An 18,854-nucleotide genomic window follows, 5' to 3' on the forward strand; every position below is an offset into this window, starting at 1 on the left:
TGAATGAACTTAATGTTCTTCTGAACTCTTTATAGGAGGCAAATAACAGTTACATACATAGTAAAAGCATCCAACGGCAAAACAGATATTTTTCCAGCCGGTACACAATATGCTTTCCCATGAATTTTAATCTAAAGATTTGAGCCGGAATATCGACAGCGCACCCTCCACCAATCTATTGCCGTCAAAGAGGGGACAATTAATTTTAAAATAATTATTACAGCGTTTCATAAATGGGCAAAAAACACAAACTTTTTCTATCACAAATGTTAAAGAGAACTAGCTTTTCACAGCATTTTGTACAAAGCTTTAGCTTTAAATGTCTATTGTTAGTTCATTAGTGTGTACCGTGGAACAGTGAGCGTGATTTTAAAAACTTTTAACGATCTATGTGAAAACCGGATAGCTGTTAATGATGTCCGCTCCATTTTGCTTCAACGAGATACGTATTTGCTTGTATATCCCGAATTGAAATATATATGGTAAAATATTGTAACAAGTAATTTAACTTCGATATCCGTAACAGAGACCTGTTTGGGAATTTGGGTGTTACTGTTAAATTAAGAATCGATTGAAATAAAAATCATGCACCATATTTCTTTTAGAAGTCTATTTTGAAATTGAGAGCGACCAGCGACGTCCTAAAAATATCTACTGTTGACTGTGAGCTTCCGAAAAAATCTTGAATAAGGATTCCTATTCTCGATACCTGTATTCAGACGGGAAAGCAATTGTGATTGCTGCACAATGCACATTGTTACAGTTTGTCAAAGGTAGATAAATCAATTCGGTTAAATTTTACCGTTCTGATTACATGGTACCCGCGAAAACATTCATATGGAGTGAAAAGTGAAAAAAAAAGAATGTTCGCTCTATTTTTTTCGTTATAAAGATTTTTAACTTTTTTTTATTTTGAGGAATCTTACCGATTTAGTTTTTATTTGTTTATCTTAAATTACACGTTAATTCCTTATTTTTTCCACAGCCAAAAACGTGCAGCTTGCATGAATTGAGAATTGAAACTGCATTGTATTTGATTACCCATGGTATTATTTAATCGCAAGCGATTTATCAGTTCTCAATTAGAAATTATTGAATTGGGATAAAAAATTTTAAGCCATGCTTTTGTTCTTGTGGTTGAATTAATATTTCTATATACGTAGGTATAGCAATATAATTGTCATTTTTATTACCCATAGATTCTAATAAACGCAGATATTAAGTAGTGAAGAAAAATAACATTCACAGTAATTAACTGTGTTGATGAATTGTTAATGAATGAAAGGATTATTTTTCCTTCCAAATAATAATAGTTTATTTGAATAATATACGCTAATATGGCATGTAGCCATGCGTAGTATGCATAATTTTAATTCGCTTTGAAATTTTTTAATCTACTACTGAATATAGGCCTGCCAACTAAAAGACTACCATCGAAATGAAATGTTAATAAATCAAGGGAAGCAAGTTAATAATGGACTTGAAAGTGAAGGGAATGAATGGAATTGAAAGTGATTGGAATAAATGGAATTGAAAGTGCATTTAATAAATGGAACTTGAAGTGCATTGAAAGTGCGTGGATAAACTGATAACTATTAAGAGCGGTGGTCACCCAACGCTTTTCCCTGAGAGTCTGATAGCTAACTGAAGCCTTCTCGAGTGTTTGCCTTTTAATGCTGACATGAGAGCTGCATAACATTTTCTTTTATACATTAGGAATTCATGCCATTTCCATACATTCAGGGAAATGTGGCATGTAATGTAAGCCATCATGCAGAGGGTATGTTGACTATGGCATTGCAGAGTGAGTGACAGAGAGCGCATTTTCTCGTCGACGAAAACTTGAGGTCACGGACGGACGGACAGACAGACAGACAGACAGACGGACATGGCGAGCACAATAGTGCATTTTTTCCATAAATGAGAAAATTCGCTAAAAAGAATGCGGAATGAATCATTCGAAAATCATTTAAGACGGTGCAACATCCAAATTTTATGAACTATATCTAGGAGCAGTTTATGAAGAAAAAGAGTCATGAAAGCAGTTTATTTAAACAATAACTGCATTTTATTTCCCTCGCTACAATACTATAGTACTGGCACTCCATTCCCTGCAGTATTAAATCACTAACAAGAAGAGAGCATTACTCACTACCAAAATCTCTGCTGCAGTCTCGCTTCCTCTTCAAAGACGCCTCGAATTATGGCCCACGGACGATCTCGCTCACATTATTGACGTCCGTAGTTTAGACCCGTGGGTGATACCTCAATCTGCTTTATAGATGTTAGAACTCGCACCTCAATCTGCTGGATAAGATGTTAACTCGCCGGAAAGTTTTTAATTCGCCTGAAAGTTTTTAATTAAATGATTTGGGCTCTCGTCTTGGACAGAATCTATGGTGCCTCGCACTCGTACTTCATTAAGTTTTGAGGGAAGACCAGAGAAAATTTTATGATCCTGTTATGCAGCATGTGGCTGATGGATTGTCCTGGGAGATGTAGTAGCACTATATGAGCCTCTAAAATTAATCATAATAAATAGGTACAGATATCTTGCAAGCAGCAGAACAACCTACAAAATAGCGCACTTTACTTTACAGCTTCTGCTGTATTTAGCATCCTGCTTGGACCTACCGCTATGAAAGTTTTAAATGGCTGCCCCATAGAATACAAATGCTGCTCTTTACACAAGATTTACTGCCACAAGTAAATTGGAACCAACGTTAATTTGATTTATATAACAACGTTCCTAGTCTCATGAGAGCTTAGCAGAATTTCAGGCAACATGAAACTATTAAATTATCAACCATAGTTATATAAAACAAATTTTGGGTTCATGAATACGTGAGCAGAGTCATGAAAGAGTGAGCAGAGTCGGGAAAACGAAATGCCAATTAGATGCCATCCGACATTCTTGGAAAGAACCGCAATTTATGGTCACCTCAACGCTCACACCACGGACTAGAGAACTTCGGCGGAATTCTGTCTTATGTCGTATGCACTTTAAGCCCACACAGAAATACTAGTTGGATTTTGTCCAAATAGCAATTTCCTTTTAGCCAATTTGTATAGGTCATCCTGACATAGTTTGGCAAAGAAAAGGCGAATCAGTGCTACGTCCAGTCTATCCCCGTGCTGTGGATAAGAAAGTGTGTCATCATTACTTTCAAAAAACGACCCATTCAATTTTCTCAGTGCTACATGCGCCGGCTTCCTGCAAGTTAAATCACGCGACAATTTATTTCGGGTCAACATTGCACCACGTATGTAGTTTATCTCTACTGTCCAGCTTCCGTTCCGTAATAAATATCGTGTTTACCAGCGCAAGAATTAATAGTTACCAGAAGATAGAGTGTGACAGTCATTCGGCGAGTCCTGCGATGAATGTGTTAAACGTGGAAACTGTGCTGGGCTAACGGTCATAAAAGGCAGCATATCAGGTGTCTCAGTCACTATTTAGTGAATCACTGTTGCCTTTATCAGGGATGATTTGTTTAAAAATGTCGTCATCAATACACTGAAACATAATCTAAAAATAATAAAACTTTGATTACGGTCGTTACAAGCAGCATGTCAGGTGTCACAGTCGCTATCTATTGTATCAGTTACCTTAATCATTGACGATTTGTTTAAAGGTATCGTGATATATGCATTCAAATGTAGTTGAAAAGAATGATGCAGAGTCAAGTTAACAAAATCATGGGTGCGAGAAGTAGAAGTCAGGCGCAAGCGTTTCATGTGCGGCAATGACTCGAAGGTGAACGCAATTATTGCACAGTTTGCTCTGCTTCAATTTGAGATAACACTGCACTTACGTCTAAGACTGCCAACGACGGTAATAACCATTAAAGCCATAGGCTGATTAATTATGGCTGCAAAACTGAAGCAACCTAGCGAGCTTAAGTGATCAGTCTTTGGAATTTGGAACGCTCGAGGATTTGCAGTGAATATGCAGACCAGATGAAGCGGGAGGAAAAGCGATCATTGATCTGAATAGAATTTGGGAAAATTATACTGACGCTCCGAGTATGAACATCTTCAAAAAAAGACTAGACGAAGTTATGCAGGAGCATATGTTCAGTCTTAAAATGCCTAGCAAATTACTGACCAGGCAATAAGTCCAGAGGCTATCTCAATCAATCGTCACTATGCATGGAAAGATCGGGTTCCAAAGGCAGGATCCCTTGTGAATCAAGTCACGAAAAGTTCAAGAATCGGCAACAGGCCATGGGCCTATGTCTTCAACGCCGACACTTCTATACTATTCTATTCTAACCATATACAAAGCTAAAAATATTAATCAAGCCGAATGAAAGTGAAACCACAAACATTCTTCATTGGTGATGACAATCCTGGAAAAATAATGAAGGAATAATAATGAAGAAGAGGACTGTTTATTTTCGTTGCTTGTTTGAAATTGGTCGATCATGAAAAATTATGACTGTATATCGCCTAATACATCAATTAAAATTAATATACATTTGAATACATGACCAAGAGAAGATCATGAGATCACTATTAAAAAAAGATAAAATGTCGATAAATAACGACCGAAACCAACAAAAACTTTTCATTGATTTTCAACGCATTGCGATAAAATGTCGATAAAAACGATCGATATTAAAAATAAAAATTTTCCATTGAATTTCAACGCGTTGCCGTCACTCCCACGCATCGTCTTCGCTCGAGTCCCAGTGAAAATTTACAGACGCGGCAGCTTCTGATTTGGATTACCAGAAGCTGGGCCGACTCTAAATTTTGTTAGGGGTAGCTGGTCTTATGTGAGTGCAACAACCGAGGACTAACATTGACTAAAATATTACCGTTCGATTGCAGTGCAATAAATGTTTGACCTCGTATTATCACAATGTCATCAATTCTTTAATTAATACATAATTTGTGCTATTAGTTATGTATGATTTGCACGTTGAAAGAGACATGATTTATTTAATCAGTGATACATGATACGTGAGATTTGTGATGTGTTATTTTTGTGATTAGTGATGCATGATATATGAAATTAGTGATAAGTGAAATTAATTATACATGCATATATATATTATATTATATTATATTATATTATATTATATTATATTATATTATATTATATTATATTATATTATACATGCATATATTAATTATACATACATTTGTATACATATAATTATATTTATACAAATTAATTATACATGCTTTGCACGATTAGTGACACATAATACGTGAGACTCTTAATACATAATATGCATGATAAGTGATACATCATACGTATGATTTCTGATACATGTTTCAAGCCTCAAAATCGCATAGGTGAACGCTAGTAGAAACCTGACCTTCAATATAAACAAGTCTCTTTAAATAGATTACAGTATAAGCATTCGTTTGAGAAAATTAGCTATAAAACAGCTTTAGCTCAAACTTGAGTTCACATACCAAAAGCCTTATCTTCTGTTAGCTCCAAAGGCAATTTTGGAGTGAGCGCTTCCATTGTTTTCCTCTCCAAAAATTGGGTCGTTAATCTGAGCGAATCTCCATTCCCGGCGGTAGCAGGGCCTATACTTTCAAAAAAAGTTAAGAGATCGTAAGTTCATCAGCCAATCATTGACGGTCTTTCAAGCAAAATCCACCAATCATAGACAATAAAATAGAGAACATGCACCAATAGAGGCTCACGGTTTTTATGTCAGAAGTTTGTAGAACTCGCTCAGACAAGAGTAGCGCACTAGCCCTGATCTCGCTGCCTTGTCTATAACTTAAGTTATTCAAGTTTGAATGAGGCTATTTTGAATGGCTATTTTGCGAGTCGCAGTCAAAGTGTTAAAAATAATAAAACTGCTTGTAACGGCTAACGGCCGTTACAAGCAGCATGTCCGGTGCCATAGTCACTATTTATAGTTTTATAGTGAATCACTGTTACCTTAATCAGTGACGATATGATTAAAGAAATCGTGATATATGCATTCAAATGTAGTTGAAAAGAATTATGCAGAGTCAAGTCAACAAAATCATGGGTACGAGAAGTAGAAGTCAGACGCAAGCGTTTCATGTGCGGCATTGACTCGAAGGTAAACTCAATTAATGCGCAGTTTGCTCTGCTTCAATTTGAGATAATACTGCACTTACGTCTAAGTCAGCCAACGACGGCAATAACCATTAAAGCCATAGACTGATTAATTATGGCTTTAAAACTGAAGCAACCTAGCGGGCTTAGGTGATCAGTCTTTGGAGTTAGGAACGCTCGAGGATTTGAAGTGAATTTGCAGACCAGATGAAGCGGGAGGAAAAGCGATCATTGATCTAAATAGAATTTGAGAAAATTATAATGGCCACCATGTACAAAGCTAAAAATGTTAATCAAGTCGCATGAAACTTGATATAATAAGATAGGATATTATAATTCATTTAGAAAATGTGAAACCACAAGCAATACATCGTTAGTGATGACAATCCTGGAAAAATAAGGAACGAATAATGACAAGGAAGATTCTTGTTTTTTGTTGTTTTTTGAAATTGGTCGATCAGGAAAAATTGTGACTGTATAATGCATTAATTCTAAGGAATAAACATTTTAATACATGTCGGAGAGAAGACGATGGATCGCTATGAAAAAACGCTCGAAACCAATAAAAGCTTTGCATTGAATTTCAACGCGGCGCTGTCACTTCCACGTACCGTGTCCGCTTATTCGCTCGAGTGGCCGGTCTTATGTGAGTGCAACAACAGGGATTAATATCGAGTAAAATATTGCAGCTCGGATGCGCCATTAGTTATATATGATTTGTACAATGCGAGAGACATGATTTCCGTGATAAGTGATACATAATGCGTGATATTAGTGATACGTTATTTTTGTGATTATTGATACATGATACGTGAGATTAGTGGTACGTAATTTCGGTGATTAGTGATACATGATACGTGAAATTTGTGATTCACGCTTTGCATGATTATTGATGCATGTTACGTGAGACTAGTAATACATGATACGTGTGATAAGTGATACATCATACGTGGGATTGGTGATACTTAATTCTACTCTCAAAATCGTATAGTGAATCCGAGTAAAAATCTAACTTTAACATAAAGTAAACGAGTCTCTTTAAATATATTACATTATGAGCATTCGTTTAAGAAAGGTAACTATAAAACGGCTAGTGCATGCTCAAACCTGAGATTGTGACCCAAAAGCCTTATCAAGGAATTTAAAAGCAAAGAAAACGCCAAGAAAATTCACCATATCGATATTGAAAACGTTTCGGAGTCTAGCTCCATCATCAGTTCGACTAAACTAAAAATGAATAAAATCACTTTAAAAGTCAAAACTTTTAAAGTGGTTTTGACTTTTAAAGTGATTTTATTCATTTTTACTTTAGTCGAACTGATGATAGAGCTAGACTCCGAAACGTTTTCAATATCGATATGGTGAATTTTCTTGGCGTTTTCTTTGCTTTTAAATTCCTTGTGAACTTGCGATATAAGCAGACTAATAATATAAGTACTTATATACGATCTAAAAGCCTTATCTTTTGTAGGCTTTAAGGCAATTTTGGAGCGAGCGCGTCCATTGCTTTCCTGTTCTAAAATTAGGCCGTTAATCTGACCAAATGTCCGATCCCGGCGGTAGCTGATGTGCAAGTCCTCCTGGAAGTCGCAAGTCTTAAAGCTAGTCGTAGGGAGGTGAGTCTCAAGTTATTAGGTTAGTCATTAGTCTGAGGTTAGTTGCCAGTCACGATGTTGGTCACAGTCTGAGATTAGTTGCCAGTCATTAGGTTAGTCTTGAGTTGTGAATTAAGTCACTGAGCATGAGTTTGGTCATCAGTCATTCTAGTTAGTCATCTGTCGTAAGATTATTAATTAGTTTTGAAATTAAACGTGAATTGTCAATTCTTCCCGAGATAAATAATAACAAACCCGATTTTTCTTTAGGAAAAAATCTAAGAAAAATATTTTAACGGCTTAACAATCGGCCAAATATTTCATTTCATTTTCTGTTGATCCTATCCCATGAATAATCGAGGGTATTTCTTATATGGCTGACAGGCAGACAATACTGCGATGGTACCTTCAACCTCAGCAGCACAAAATGTCTGGTAGCAACACAGACGCTGGTAAGACATTACAAATTCTCAATAGTCGCGGCTCATTAGCTATAGATTAATTAATCATTGAGGTCGCGGCTCATTATAAATTATTAATAATTAAGAGAAGAACTTTCTTGCTAGTGAGGGGAAAACTGATCTTGAGTCAAGCATTAAACACCCCGTGCCTGAGATGGTGAGGAGTGGTGTGATGGTGAGGAGTGGTGAGATGATGAGTGGTGAGATGGTGAGGAGTGGTGAGATGGTGAGGAGTGGTGAGATGGTGAGGAGTGGTGAGATGGTGAGGAGTGGTGAGAAGGTGAGGAGTGGTGAGATGGTGAGGAGTGGCGTAAAAAAAGATAACGCACTCTATTGGTGACGTAGTATTTTATATTTATATTTTTATTTTACAATATCTTATAAATTTTTTTATTATTTATTTTGGTGATTTGTCGCCTCATAAAGCAATAATAAAAAAATAAATTGAAATAAATATTCCCAGGCACGCATTTTTTGTGCTCTTTAATCATTCTTGGATAAATTTACTCCACATATCTACTTAAAAAACACTTCATTCGTGCAATTTTAATTTAATTCCGGTGACACGTGACTTGCAAGTTTTTTTTTCTCAGTAATGCGTGAAAACATAAATGTTTCATCTGCATTTTCTTTTTAACATCATGTAATTTCAATTCCATTTTAATTCATGCTAACTACACATATACCATAATAATCTGAAAATAATGACTGTCAAGAGCCTATTTTACGAGACCGAAAATTATTTCTGTGGGTTTTTACCAGTTTATTACAGTGAAACGTGACGTGAAAATCCGTAGAGTTCTCGCCGACTGCTGTGTATACGCTTTTACTTTTAAAATGCATGAGTTCACGGTGTTTCCACGGAAAAAAATGATAGAAAACGAACTTGAAGCGCTTAGCTTCAAAGAAAATATTCCCTTATGCGATGGGAGACTGAATTGTACGCTAGTAAAATACGCAGTCAATTTAGTCAAAAAGACCAATCCTTTCTGTTAATTTTCAGCTATACATTTACGTGGTTTACGTTCGATTCAAGTTTCGAAAACAGTGATACATTCATAAAAAGCTAGAAAGTGTTGCAAGCAATTTGATGGAATTTGTTTTAAGAAATAAATAGCAAAATAGAGCATAAAGCCAGCGTAAAAATGAGAGAAACGAGAAGAAAACATTCAAAGTTTTAGTCCATTTATTATAATTCATGTCGATATACATACATAGATACAAATTAGAGTGACAAAAATATAATTTACGCACTAACACATAACTAGGCTTCGAAGTTTGTTTTGTATACACAATATAAATACATTAATACATACTAACCACACTACGAATTTCTTCCCTTTAAATAATGAAGATTAAATAACAATAAACACGTTTTTCATTATATTTTAGTACCCCAAAAATACACTGAAAATCTGTATTTTATATGACCCTACAGCGAATAAAATAGTTAAATAGGCAACTTATTGGAATTTTTACATAGCTGATAAGTTGTATTTGACTCGTTAAATGCGATAGTATTCATGTGCCACATTTATTATCGGTATCGCATACGTAGCAAATGTATTCCTTCTGACACGAAGAGTCGGGACTGGTGATAGTTGAACGTTCACAGAGGTTGTTTTAACTAAATTTGTGAAACGCACGCAGTCGTAATTTTATTTAATCGCTTTCGTATGTTTCATGGGATAATGATTTAATTTTCGTTAATGGTTTCAGATACAAATAGGAAGGTAACTTAACCACAATGCAAAGTTTAAAAAAATACAATTCATCCAAACCAAGTTTGTCAATGAAAAGATATTGTCTTCGAAATTATCAAAAGTTTCAACAGATGTACCATGATTTAGTCCTTTTCTGTGTAGTTTCTTCACATGACAGTCTTGGCAAGAAAAATACTTCAGGTATACGAGTTACTGTGCTTGAATCATTGTATAAATTCTGTATCCTTATATTGATACTCACATGAACGATAATTTGAAAACACTGCCCTATTAGAAACGGTTTACCTTTTTTAAATTACAAAGTTTGTGGAGAACATGGGGTAATACGTACGGAATATATTCCATTAAAACTCAATTTAGACTATAAACAACATTTTCTGGATGATGGAAAATTTTCATTGACTACATGCACAACTCATTTCTGTCTCAATTTCTTTCTGAATTTTCAGCTACTTTGACCGATAATTTTGAATTTTTCACATGTGATTTCCTACACGCATCGATGACAAAGTGAAATATAATCGATGAAACTAGAACCCCGAAAGTTTTCGACTCATGAAAATCTGTCACGTAAAATTCAATTTAGTGTTGGCATTCGCTGCAGCTACATAAATGGATAAAAAATATTCACTGCACAACCGGCAGTTTATATAATCAACAGTATCTAACTTATTCAAACACTACATTAAATCAGTAGGCACACCAGATAGTGCTATTGAAAAATAGCCGCTAAAATTTCTGATTTATTTCTACAGATTTTCAGGCTACATATACTGAAGATGAACCCCAGACACACCGTCTGTCGAAGTTTTCGTATGCAGCGTCGGACGAGAAGTTTTTGGTGCAGCAGGTATGTCCGGTGGCAGAGTTTCTGGACTCACACCGCCATCCGCTAGCAGCGTTTGCAAAATGGGATTGTCCTGGAATTGGGTGGGTGGATCTCTGATGTTACCTGAAATTGAAATTTTTTTAATACTGAGAATTCAGTTCAAGCATGTTAGACTATTTAAGCATGTATAAAATAATTGTTGTTAGAATATTAAAAGGATATATAATAGTGAGAAGCATTATCATTTTAATGAAATATATTTGAAAGGATCAAACTACACTTTCTATAAATTCAGCTTGACGATTACACAATTCTTGCAAATTCTAAAGAAAATATTATCATATGGAATTCTTGTAGCACGCATTTTCTTCAAACTTTTATTATCGAGGCTTATTAGCAGTTTATCAGATCAGCTCTCCCCGACCAGTTTTCGTTCGTTTTGTCAATATTGGTTTATAATATTACATCTAATTTTGCCTACGCAATTGCTGATTTCATGTAGGTCAAACAACGCTGAAAGATGGGAGTAGTGTTTGAAGCTCTTCAATGACATTTGTAGCTTTTATTATGTCTTCCCGTCGATTATTGATCATGTAATGAAGTAATCGTAATAACTTTTTAGAAGGAACAACCATGCACAATGTAATTCAGTAGTATAATAAATCATTTTGTGAATCTACAAACCGGCCTTAATAAAAAATAAATACACGTTGCTGAGTCGAATTTTTGTTACAAAATTTATACATGTGAAGAGTATCAGTCGTTTTCGATGTAGGCATGTAAACATTTTATGAGTGTTTAGGAGTTATCAAATTGGCTTCGTTAGAAATATGCCGGTGCTCAAAATCTAACTGAAAATCTTCTCTTCACACCGCATATATGTATACCTATTTAATTCCAAAATCATATTATTCACACTACCAACCGTCTTCGCATCGATGGATCCGGGAGACGGTATAAGTCGCAGTAGACTTGGTCAGATCTTCATTTCTGCAAGGGACATCAGTTCCAGCTCGGTGTATGTTGGAAGTTAAGGGAATGCAACTTTCACCGGACGGGATGTGGCTTTTTGGTCGCGGAATTTTGGTTGCGGCCGCGAACGTCAAGTTCAGGTCGTCCGGATAAGAAGAAAGCTTTTCGTCCGCGTCCGACTTTTTCTTCGCGCGTTTCCGGTGGATGGCAACCACCAGGAACAGCATCAGGAACACTGGATGTTTATTTGTATATCAGACAAAAGGAATTATTGTTATATTAGTTATTAGAGGTGTTATCTTGTTATCAAGCCTATTATGAAGCTTATATCAACCTTTAGAATATCTGAAGTTGTATTAATTCAGCAGAAATAAAATTTGTCAAAAATTATTTACCATAATCTTGTTAGAGTTTATTAATTAAATTGAAAATTTTGTGCCTTTTGATGGGTTTCGCTTTGTAAGACTAAAACTGCCACATAGAAAATTGTTTCATTTCTTCACAGTTAATCCTTCATTCCTTATGATAAACTCGGCAGCATCAGAAATTCAGTATCGCTTCATTAATGAGGAATAATAGCAAAATAATTTTATAGCTAGTTATTCACCTCACAATGTTTAGATATTAGTACTCATGAAATACAGCCTCCGTTATAAAGCAACAGCATAAATTTCACCAGTACAAAGTACGTGAATAAACTTCTCCTATATAACATATAGATCAGTCTCAATTAACAAAATAATATTCACTTAAATAATACGAAAAAAATATAACTCAGTACTCACTACAGTGAGTGACAGAGAGCGCATTTTCTCGTCGACGAAAACATGAAGTCACGGGCAGACAGACAGACGGACAAATGGACATTGCGAACACAATAGTGCATTTTTTTCATAAATGAGAAAATGCGCTAAAAATATAAAATGATAATATTCACCAATGATGGCGCCGGCAGCGGCAGCGGCCAGTTGAAGTAGCAGCGTAGCGGTGGTGGCCGAGGCGCCCGCGGGTGCCACGTCTTGACAGTGCGTGCCGCTGTGGCCGTCCGTACATGCGCACGTGTAACCTGGGCAGTTATATATATATATTAATTGTTACAGTCTGTACAATTGCGTGTACAATATTGCGACAGTCTGTACAATAGCGTGTACAATATTGCTACAGTCTGTACAATAGCGTGTACAATATTGCTACAGTCTGTACAATAGCGTGTACAATATTGCTACAGTGTGTACAATAGCGTGTACAATATTGCTACAGTCTGTACAAGAGCGTGTACAATATTGCTTCAGTCTGTATAATAGCGTGTTCAATATTACTACAGTCTGTACAATAGCGTGTAAAGTATTGCTACAGTCTGTACAATAGCGTGTACAGTATTGCTACAGTCTGTACAATAGCGTGTACAATATTGCTACAGTCTGTACAATAGCGTGTACAATATTGCTACAGTCTGTACAATGGCGTGTACAATATTGCTACAGTCTGTACAATAGCGTGTACAGTATTGCTACAGTCTGTACAATGGCGTGATACACTAACATGTGTAACCTGACCAGTTATAAATTTTAATTGTTTCAGTCTTAGCGTCAAGAATGACGGCGAAAAATACGGTGGTGAAACAAATTATGGGTTATAATTAATTCTTAATGCCATAACCTATACACAAAAAATTAAGTGGTAAAAAATCAATTGCGTTACGACAACAATTTCAACTTGTTGGATCGACATCGATCTTTGAAAGAGACATTTACAGCAATTGCTTTGCGATCGAGTACTGACACATGATAAAGCCCTTTTTTGTACTTTTAACTGCATTAAAAAACATTTTGGAAGTAAATCAACCGTATTTCAAAACAATTGTAAGGTTCTTAAAAAATCCAATGGTTTTTAAATGGTTTTTAAAAAAGGTTAAAAGGCAATGGTTTTTAAAAAATCCGATTTACTATTTACAGACAGGGAATAAATTCGTTAAGAAAATCCAAGACATCAATTCCACAGTTACATGTGGAAGTTCATTTCCATATTACTCTTAAAAGTAGCAGGAAATGAATATGACAGTGCACTCATGTCATAATATCATGAAATGATTTGGGCATATTCATGAGCCATGAAAGCTGACAGGAGAAGGTATGTACGGTCTTTTCTACTTCAACATACGCCTAGCTCTCCTCATCGTCAGGTTCGAAATATGAATACATTTTCTGCCAGAGATGAACGCAAAACTATTTTAATACACTTAATTTTCGTCCAAAGCTGCTTCCTCAAAATTTCACAAGAAACACGAGGAGTTTCATCGCTAAGAGACTCAAGTGAAGCGGCATTAATACGGGCATAAATGCGAGTAATTAGTATTAGATGGCAGAATTTACTTGTTTATACACAATAATGATGACCAGATCGAGAATTCGTTGATTTATATTTTCAGAGAGTGGAACTTTTCTTCAGATGACGGAAGATTAAAAAACAAGTTTAAGGAAGTAGTTTCTGTTTATTAACGACGTTTCTAATGCAACAAACATTCATTTTCAAGTTAAAAGCGTTAAATATTGAAATTTTAGTGGAAATAAGTACATAATATATGTAAATAGGATACAATGCGAGTAAGTATACCGGCGAACAATATTGAAAGAGTAAAAATTTAATTGCGTTGGATCTGCTGAAAATTGTTGCACTTGAATTGAATTGAACTTTGTATATGAAGTATTATGCATAAAAATGAGTTTAGAGCAGCAGTGAGTGTCAAAATAAAATCAATTCAATTTGCTGCGTGTTGGGAAAATTATATTTAATGCGATCTTGAGTAAAAGAAGCGAAGACTTTAAACGTTGCCGGCTATTTTGCAAAGGGAAAGTCATAATTTCTCACTGCAAGTGCAACGCAATAAGCTTATTTAAAGTCTCTCAGGTGTAGAGTAGCAGAGAGTTTTACCGACCTTGCAGGTACTTTAACTTCACTTTGGAGAATCATTTTGGTTTAGCAGAGCAAATAGCGTCAAAGCTAAGTAAAATACTCCGCTCAAAATTATTTACTAATGATTGTGAAGAAAAGCTTCTAGAGCAATGCAAGTGACTTGTTCAGAACACTATTTACCTTAAATAAACTTATGGCTTTTCAACTGAGTATAAATGATGCTATAACTGAACTATTCTCATAGACATTTTTGTAATAATATTTTAAAAAATTGTCTTTTGCATTGCGATTTTTAGTATGGCGGAAAGATCAGTGTGTGTCTAAGCAAGTCAGAGCCTCTATTGAGTGAAAAAATCGTTTGTCGATTGGTACAAAAAATTCATTTTGAAAATGACGGTTGCTGAGATGAATTGATTTATGATACATGATAAAAAGGTAAACAGTTCAATATTTTTCTTTCCAACTGTGATATCAGCGACAGCTTCAACTATACTCGAAGAAACATCAGGCAAAAATCTTTGTTAATTGTGAATGTTTGTTCAATCGTGCATTTTTGAACAAACATTCACATTTGTTTGCATTTATTGTGTAAATTCATACATTAAATGTGTGAATTTACTGCCAAGTAAATTCATACAAATAACATAAACGCATAAAAATGAATACTTATCAAATCTAAACGCGTGCTCCTATTCATCAACGCAGATATATTAATATTTCATCGCGTGCTTTTATTCGTCAACACAGATATATTTATCCTTCAACGCGTGCTTTTGTTCATCAACGCAGATGAATGATGAATAAGATCAACGCAGAATAATAATGAATAAGAGCATTATCGAATATATAATTAATTAATACGAATAGTTTTCACTGTGGTTCACCTGGCGCTGTGTTGACACAAGATCCTCCGTTGAAACACGGAGAACTTGTAGTACGGTGGTAGGGGCAACGCGTGACCGTCTAGTCTCAAGTCGTCCAGACATGCTGCGAGATTATTGTTATATAATAATATTAAAGGAATTAAACGGTGTTAAGTCATTCCAAGCCATTCCAAGCCTTTCCAAGCCATTGCAAGCCATTCCAAATCATTCCGAGCCATTCCGTAAATGCCGTGAAAGAGACATGAATGATACGGCGGTAAGGGCAAGGCATGACCGTCTAGTCTTAAGTCGTCCAGACATGCTGCGAGAATAATGTTATATAATAGTATTAAAGGAATTAATCGGTGCTAAATGCTGTGAAAGAGACATGAATGATATGGCGATAAGGGCAAGGCGTCACCGTCTAGCCTTAAGTCATCCAGACACGCTGCGAGATTAATGTTATATAATAATATTAAAGGAATTTATAGGTGTTGAGTGCCGTGAAGGAGACATGAATGATGAAATATCCTAAATTAGTTTGAAACATGACATGGAATGAATAGAGAAATACTGAAAATTGATATAACCAACAAATGGGGGTATTATATTTCATTTGGAAGAAACAAAAATGATTGTGACAATTTACGTCATGGATGATTCGTTAAATAGCGGAGAAATTGTAATAAATTGACAGGTATGATGGTGCAGCAAACAAGTATGCGCTGGAATTTACCGATGTAAGAAAATCCTAGCGATACATTTTTATCCGAAAATGATGCAGGAAAATCGAAACAATATGGCTGTAATTCATTGCAGATGAAATGAAAACATACATGGACACAACAAGCAATTAATGGGTCAAAACTGCTGTTCAAAAAAAGTATTTATGATGTGCATTGCGGCCTAGCCCCAACGTGGCTTGAAACTGCTATGTTGAAAAAATGTAACAAGAATCCCAAGGAATAATTATTGAAAATGCGAAACTAGGTTTTAAAATTAACAATGTGGAGTAATCTTAGAACGATGTGCTGAAAAAACCATCAAATGAATAAATTAATCCCGATATTTTTAGCCTATAATAATTTATACAATTTCTGCAAAAATTCTGCCTGCTGACAGAACAAAAAAAACTACCTTATTCTAACGGTAAATGAATACGGCCGGAAAACTCTTTTATTTAGTGCCTCAAGTACCTTGACTTTAGAACAGCTTCAAATTTTTGCCGAATATAGTACATTAAATTCTTTTCGATACGCATTACATTAATTTCAATAAGATTTTGTGCAACCACTTACAAAAAAAAAAATAATAATTTTTGATGAAAATCTCACAGTTTTTGAGTTTCGAAAAGATTGTGTACAACTACTAACAAAAAAAATTAACAATGTTGAAAAGTCTCACAGTTTTTGAGGTTGGACGTTACAGAGGCCGGAGTGTTGGCATCAAAGACGGGCATCCCTCCTACCAAGACGCCTTCTTGTCGGTGGACTTGCAGCAACTGAGGCTCAGTTAGGAAAGGACTTGAGTCTCCGGCTTCTGCAGAGTATTTTGCTGCAAATATAATCCCATACTGACCGGCTCCATCCCCCATGTCGACACTGAGCTCCAGGTTGGATCCAAATCTGAACAAAATGTATAAATAACATATAACATTCGAAAAACTTAATTTTCACTAAAAAGAGGAATCTATCTTTTATAAATACTATCCACATAAAAGAGTAAATCGTTCCAGACTCAATTTAACCAGGTATTAAAGGGATTTAAAAATTTGACTCTTTAAGGAATGGTTGAATGCTATTTCATACATTTAGTTTATATAATGCTGAAATTTGTTACAAGGCATCAAGAAATTGCTAATTGCAAAGATTTTAGATGATTTTACTATTTAAACAGCGAAGTACTGCTTCATTAAAGAAATAATAATTTAAAGCATTCTGACCTCATGTAATTCTATACTAAGTTTTTAATATAAAAATTCAATCATAAATTGGGTCTTAGACGATTGAAAAAATACATGTACAATTTTTCCACTTCGCTTCCAATTTATAAGTACAATTTTCTCGCATAAAACTGAATGAAGATTACCTATGCGTTGGAAATTTCCAGAAATATGTAACTCGTCGCAGAACAAAATTTATTACCAACCCGTTACCTTACAGCCATAGCGGAAAACTTTTTGTGCATCACATGATGTAAGTAAACGCAGACAAAAAGTAGCCTACTACAAAACCTTTACCTTACGACCATAGCTGAAAACTTTTTAAGCATCACATTATCATGTGATGCATCATGATCATAACAATGATTTATAAGCATCACATGACAAAATTTTGAGCCATGAAATCACATGACTCAACGAATAACAAAAATTATTACGAACTCGTTACCATAAAACCATAACAAAAATTTTCAAGCATCACATGACAAAATTTTGAGTCATGACATCACATGACTCAACGAATAACAAAAATTATTACAAACTCGTTACCATAAGACCATAACAAAAATTTTCAAGCATCACATGACAAAATTTTGAGTCATGACATCACATGACTCAACGAATAACAAAAATTATTAAAAACTCGTTACCATAAGACCATAACAAAAATTTTCAAGCATCACTTGACAAAATTTTGAGTCATGACATCACATGACTCGACGCAGAACAAAAATTATTACAAACCCGTTACCTTAAGGCCATAACGGAAAACTTTTTATGCATCACATGATGTAAGTAAACTCAGTCAAAAAATACTACAAACTCGCTACCTTGAAGCCGTTACGGAAACCTTTTTATGCATCACATGATGTAAGTATACTGAGACAAAAATTATTACAAACCCGTTACTTTAAGGTCATAACGGAAAACTTTTTATGCGTCACATGATGTAAGTAAAAACAGACAAAAATCATTACAAACGCGTTACCTTGAAGCCGTCACGGAAAACTTTTTCTGCATCACATGATGTAAGTAAACTCAGTCGAAAAGTAATGCAAAACCGTTAACTTAAGACCATAGCGGAAAACTTTTTATGCATCACATGATGTATCAAAACATAGACAAAAATTATTACAAACCCGTTACCTTGAAGCCGTAACGGCATGCCATGCACCATCGTTGAGGGCGTCTCTGAGGCAGAGGCTGAGGGGAGAGTTCGGAGGGTCAGAGAACTTGAGGCAAGCGCGGCCCTCTTCCAGCGACACCGCCACGAACGACAGCCGATGCTGCGAACTCAGCAGCACGATTAGACCGGACGACTCCCTTGTGCGGATCCTGGTGAATAAATGCACGAATCCAGGGAAATGTATTTATTATATAGAGTATAAAACAGTAAAACTAGTTACACTGTTAGAAAAATTACCGTTAACGGTATTACCGGCGTTTCAGTGGCCGGTCGGCACGTGAAAAGAAACACCGTGTCGCCGTTTTTATTCT

General features: G+C 35.4%; 2 protein-coding genes across 2 annotated transcripts; both read right to left on the reverse strand.

Moving 5' to 3' along the window:
- Nucleotides 1–9,621: 9,621 nt before the first annotated feature.
- Nucleotides 9,622–13,425, reverse strand: LOC125179183. The gene is made up of 4 exons (XM_047884572.1): nucleotides 13,422–13,425; nucleotides 12,577–12,705; nucleotides 11,593–11,874; nucleotides 9,622–10,790 (listed from the first exon to the last, which is right to left on the reverse strand). The coding sequence occupies exons 1-4, from the start codon at nucleotides 13,423–13,425 to the stop codon at nucleotides 10,603–10,605; spliced, it is 603 nt and encodes a 200-aa protein (XP_047740528.1). The 3' UTR covers nucleotides 9,622–10,602.
- A 2,007-nt stretch (nucleotides 13,426–15,432) lies between these two features.
- Nucleotides 15,433–18,692, reverse strand: LOC125179184 (putative neural-cadherin 2; the record flags this gene model as incomplete). Its single annotated transcript, XM_047884573.1, has 3 exons — nucleotides 15,433–15,539; nucleotides 16,820–17,040; nucleotides 18,504–18,692. Coding segments are annotated over 3 exons (517 nt in total), but the record flags the coding sequence as incomplete, so codon positions are not given.
- Nucleotides 18,693–18,854: the final 162 nt, after the last annotated feature.

This window comes from Hyalella azteca, unplaced genomic scaffold (genome assembly GCF_000764305.2).
Source record: "Hyalella azteca isolate HAZT.00-mixed unplaced genomic scaffold, Hazt_2.0.2 contig15625, whole genome shotgun sequence".
Lineage (NCBI taxonomy): Eukaryota > Metazoa > Arthropoda > Malacostraca > Amphipoda > Hyalellidae > Hyalella > Hyalella azteca.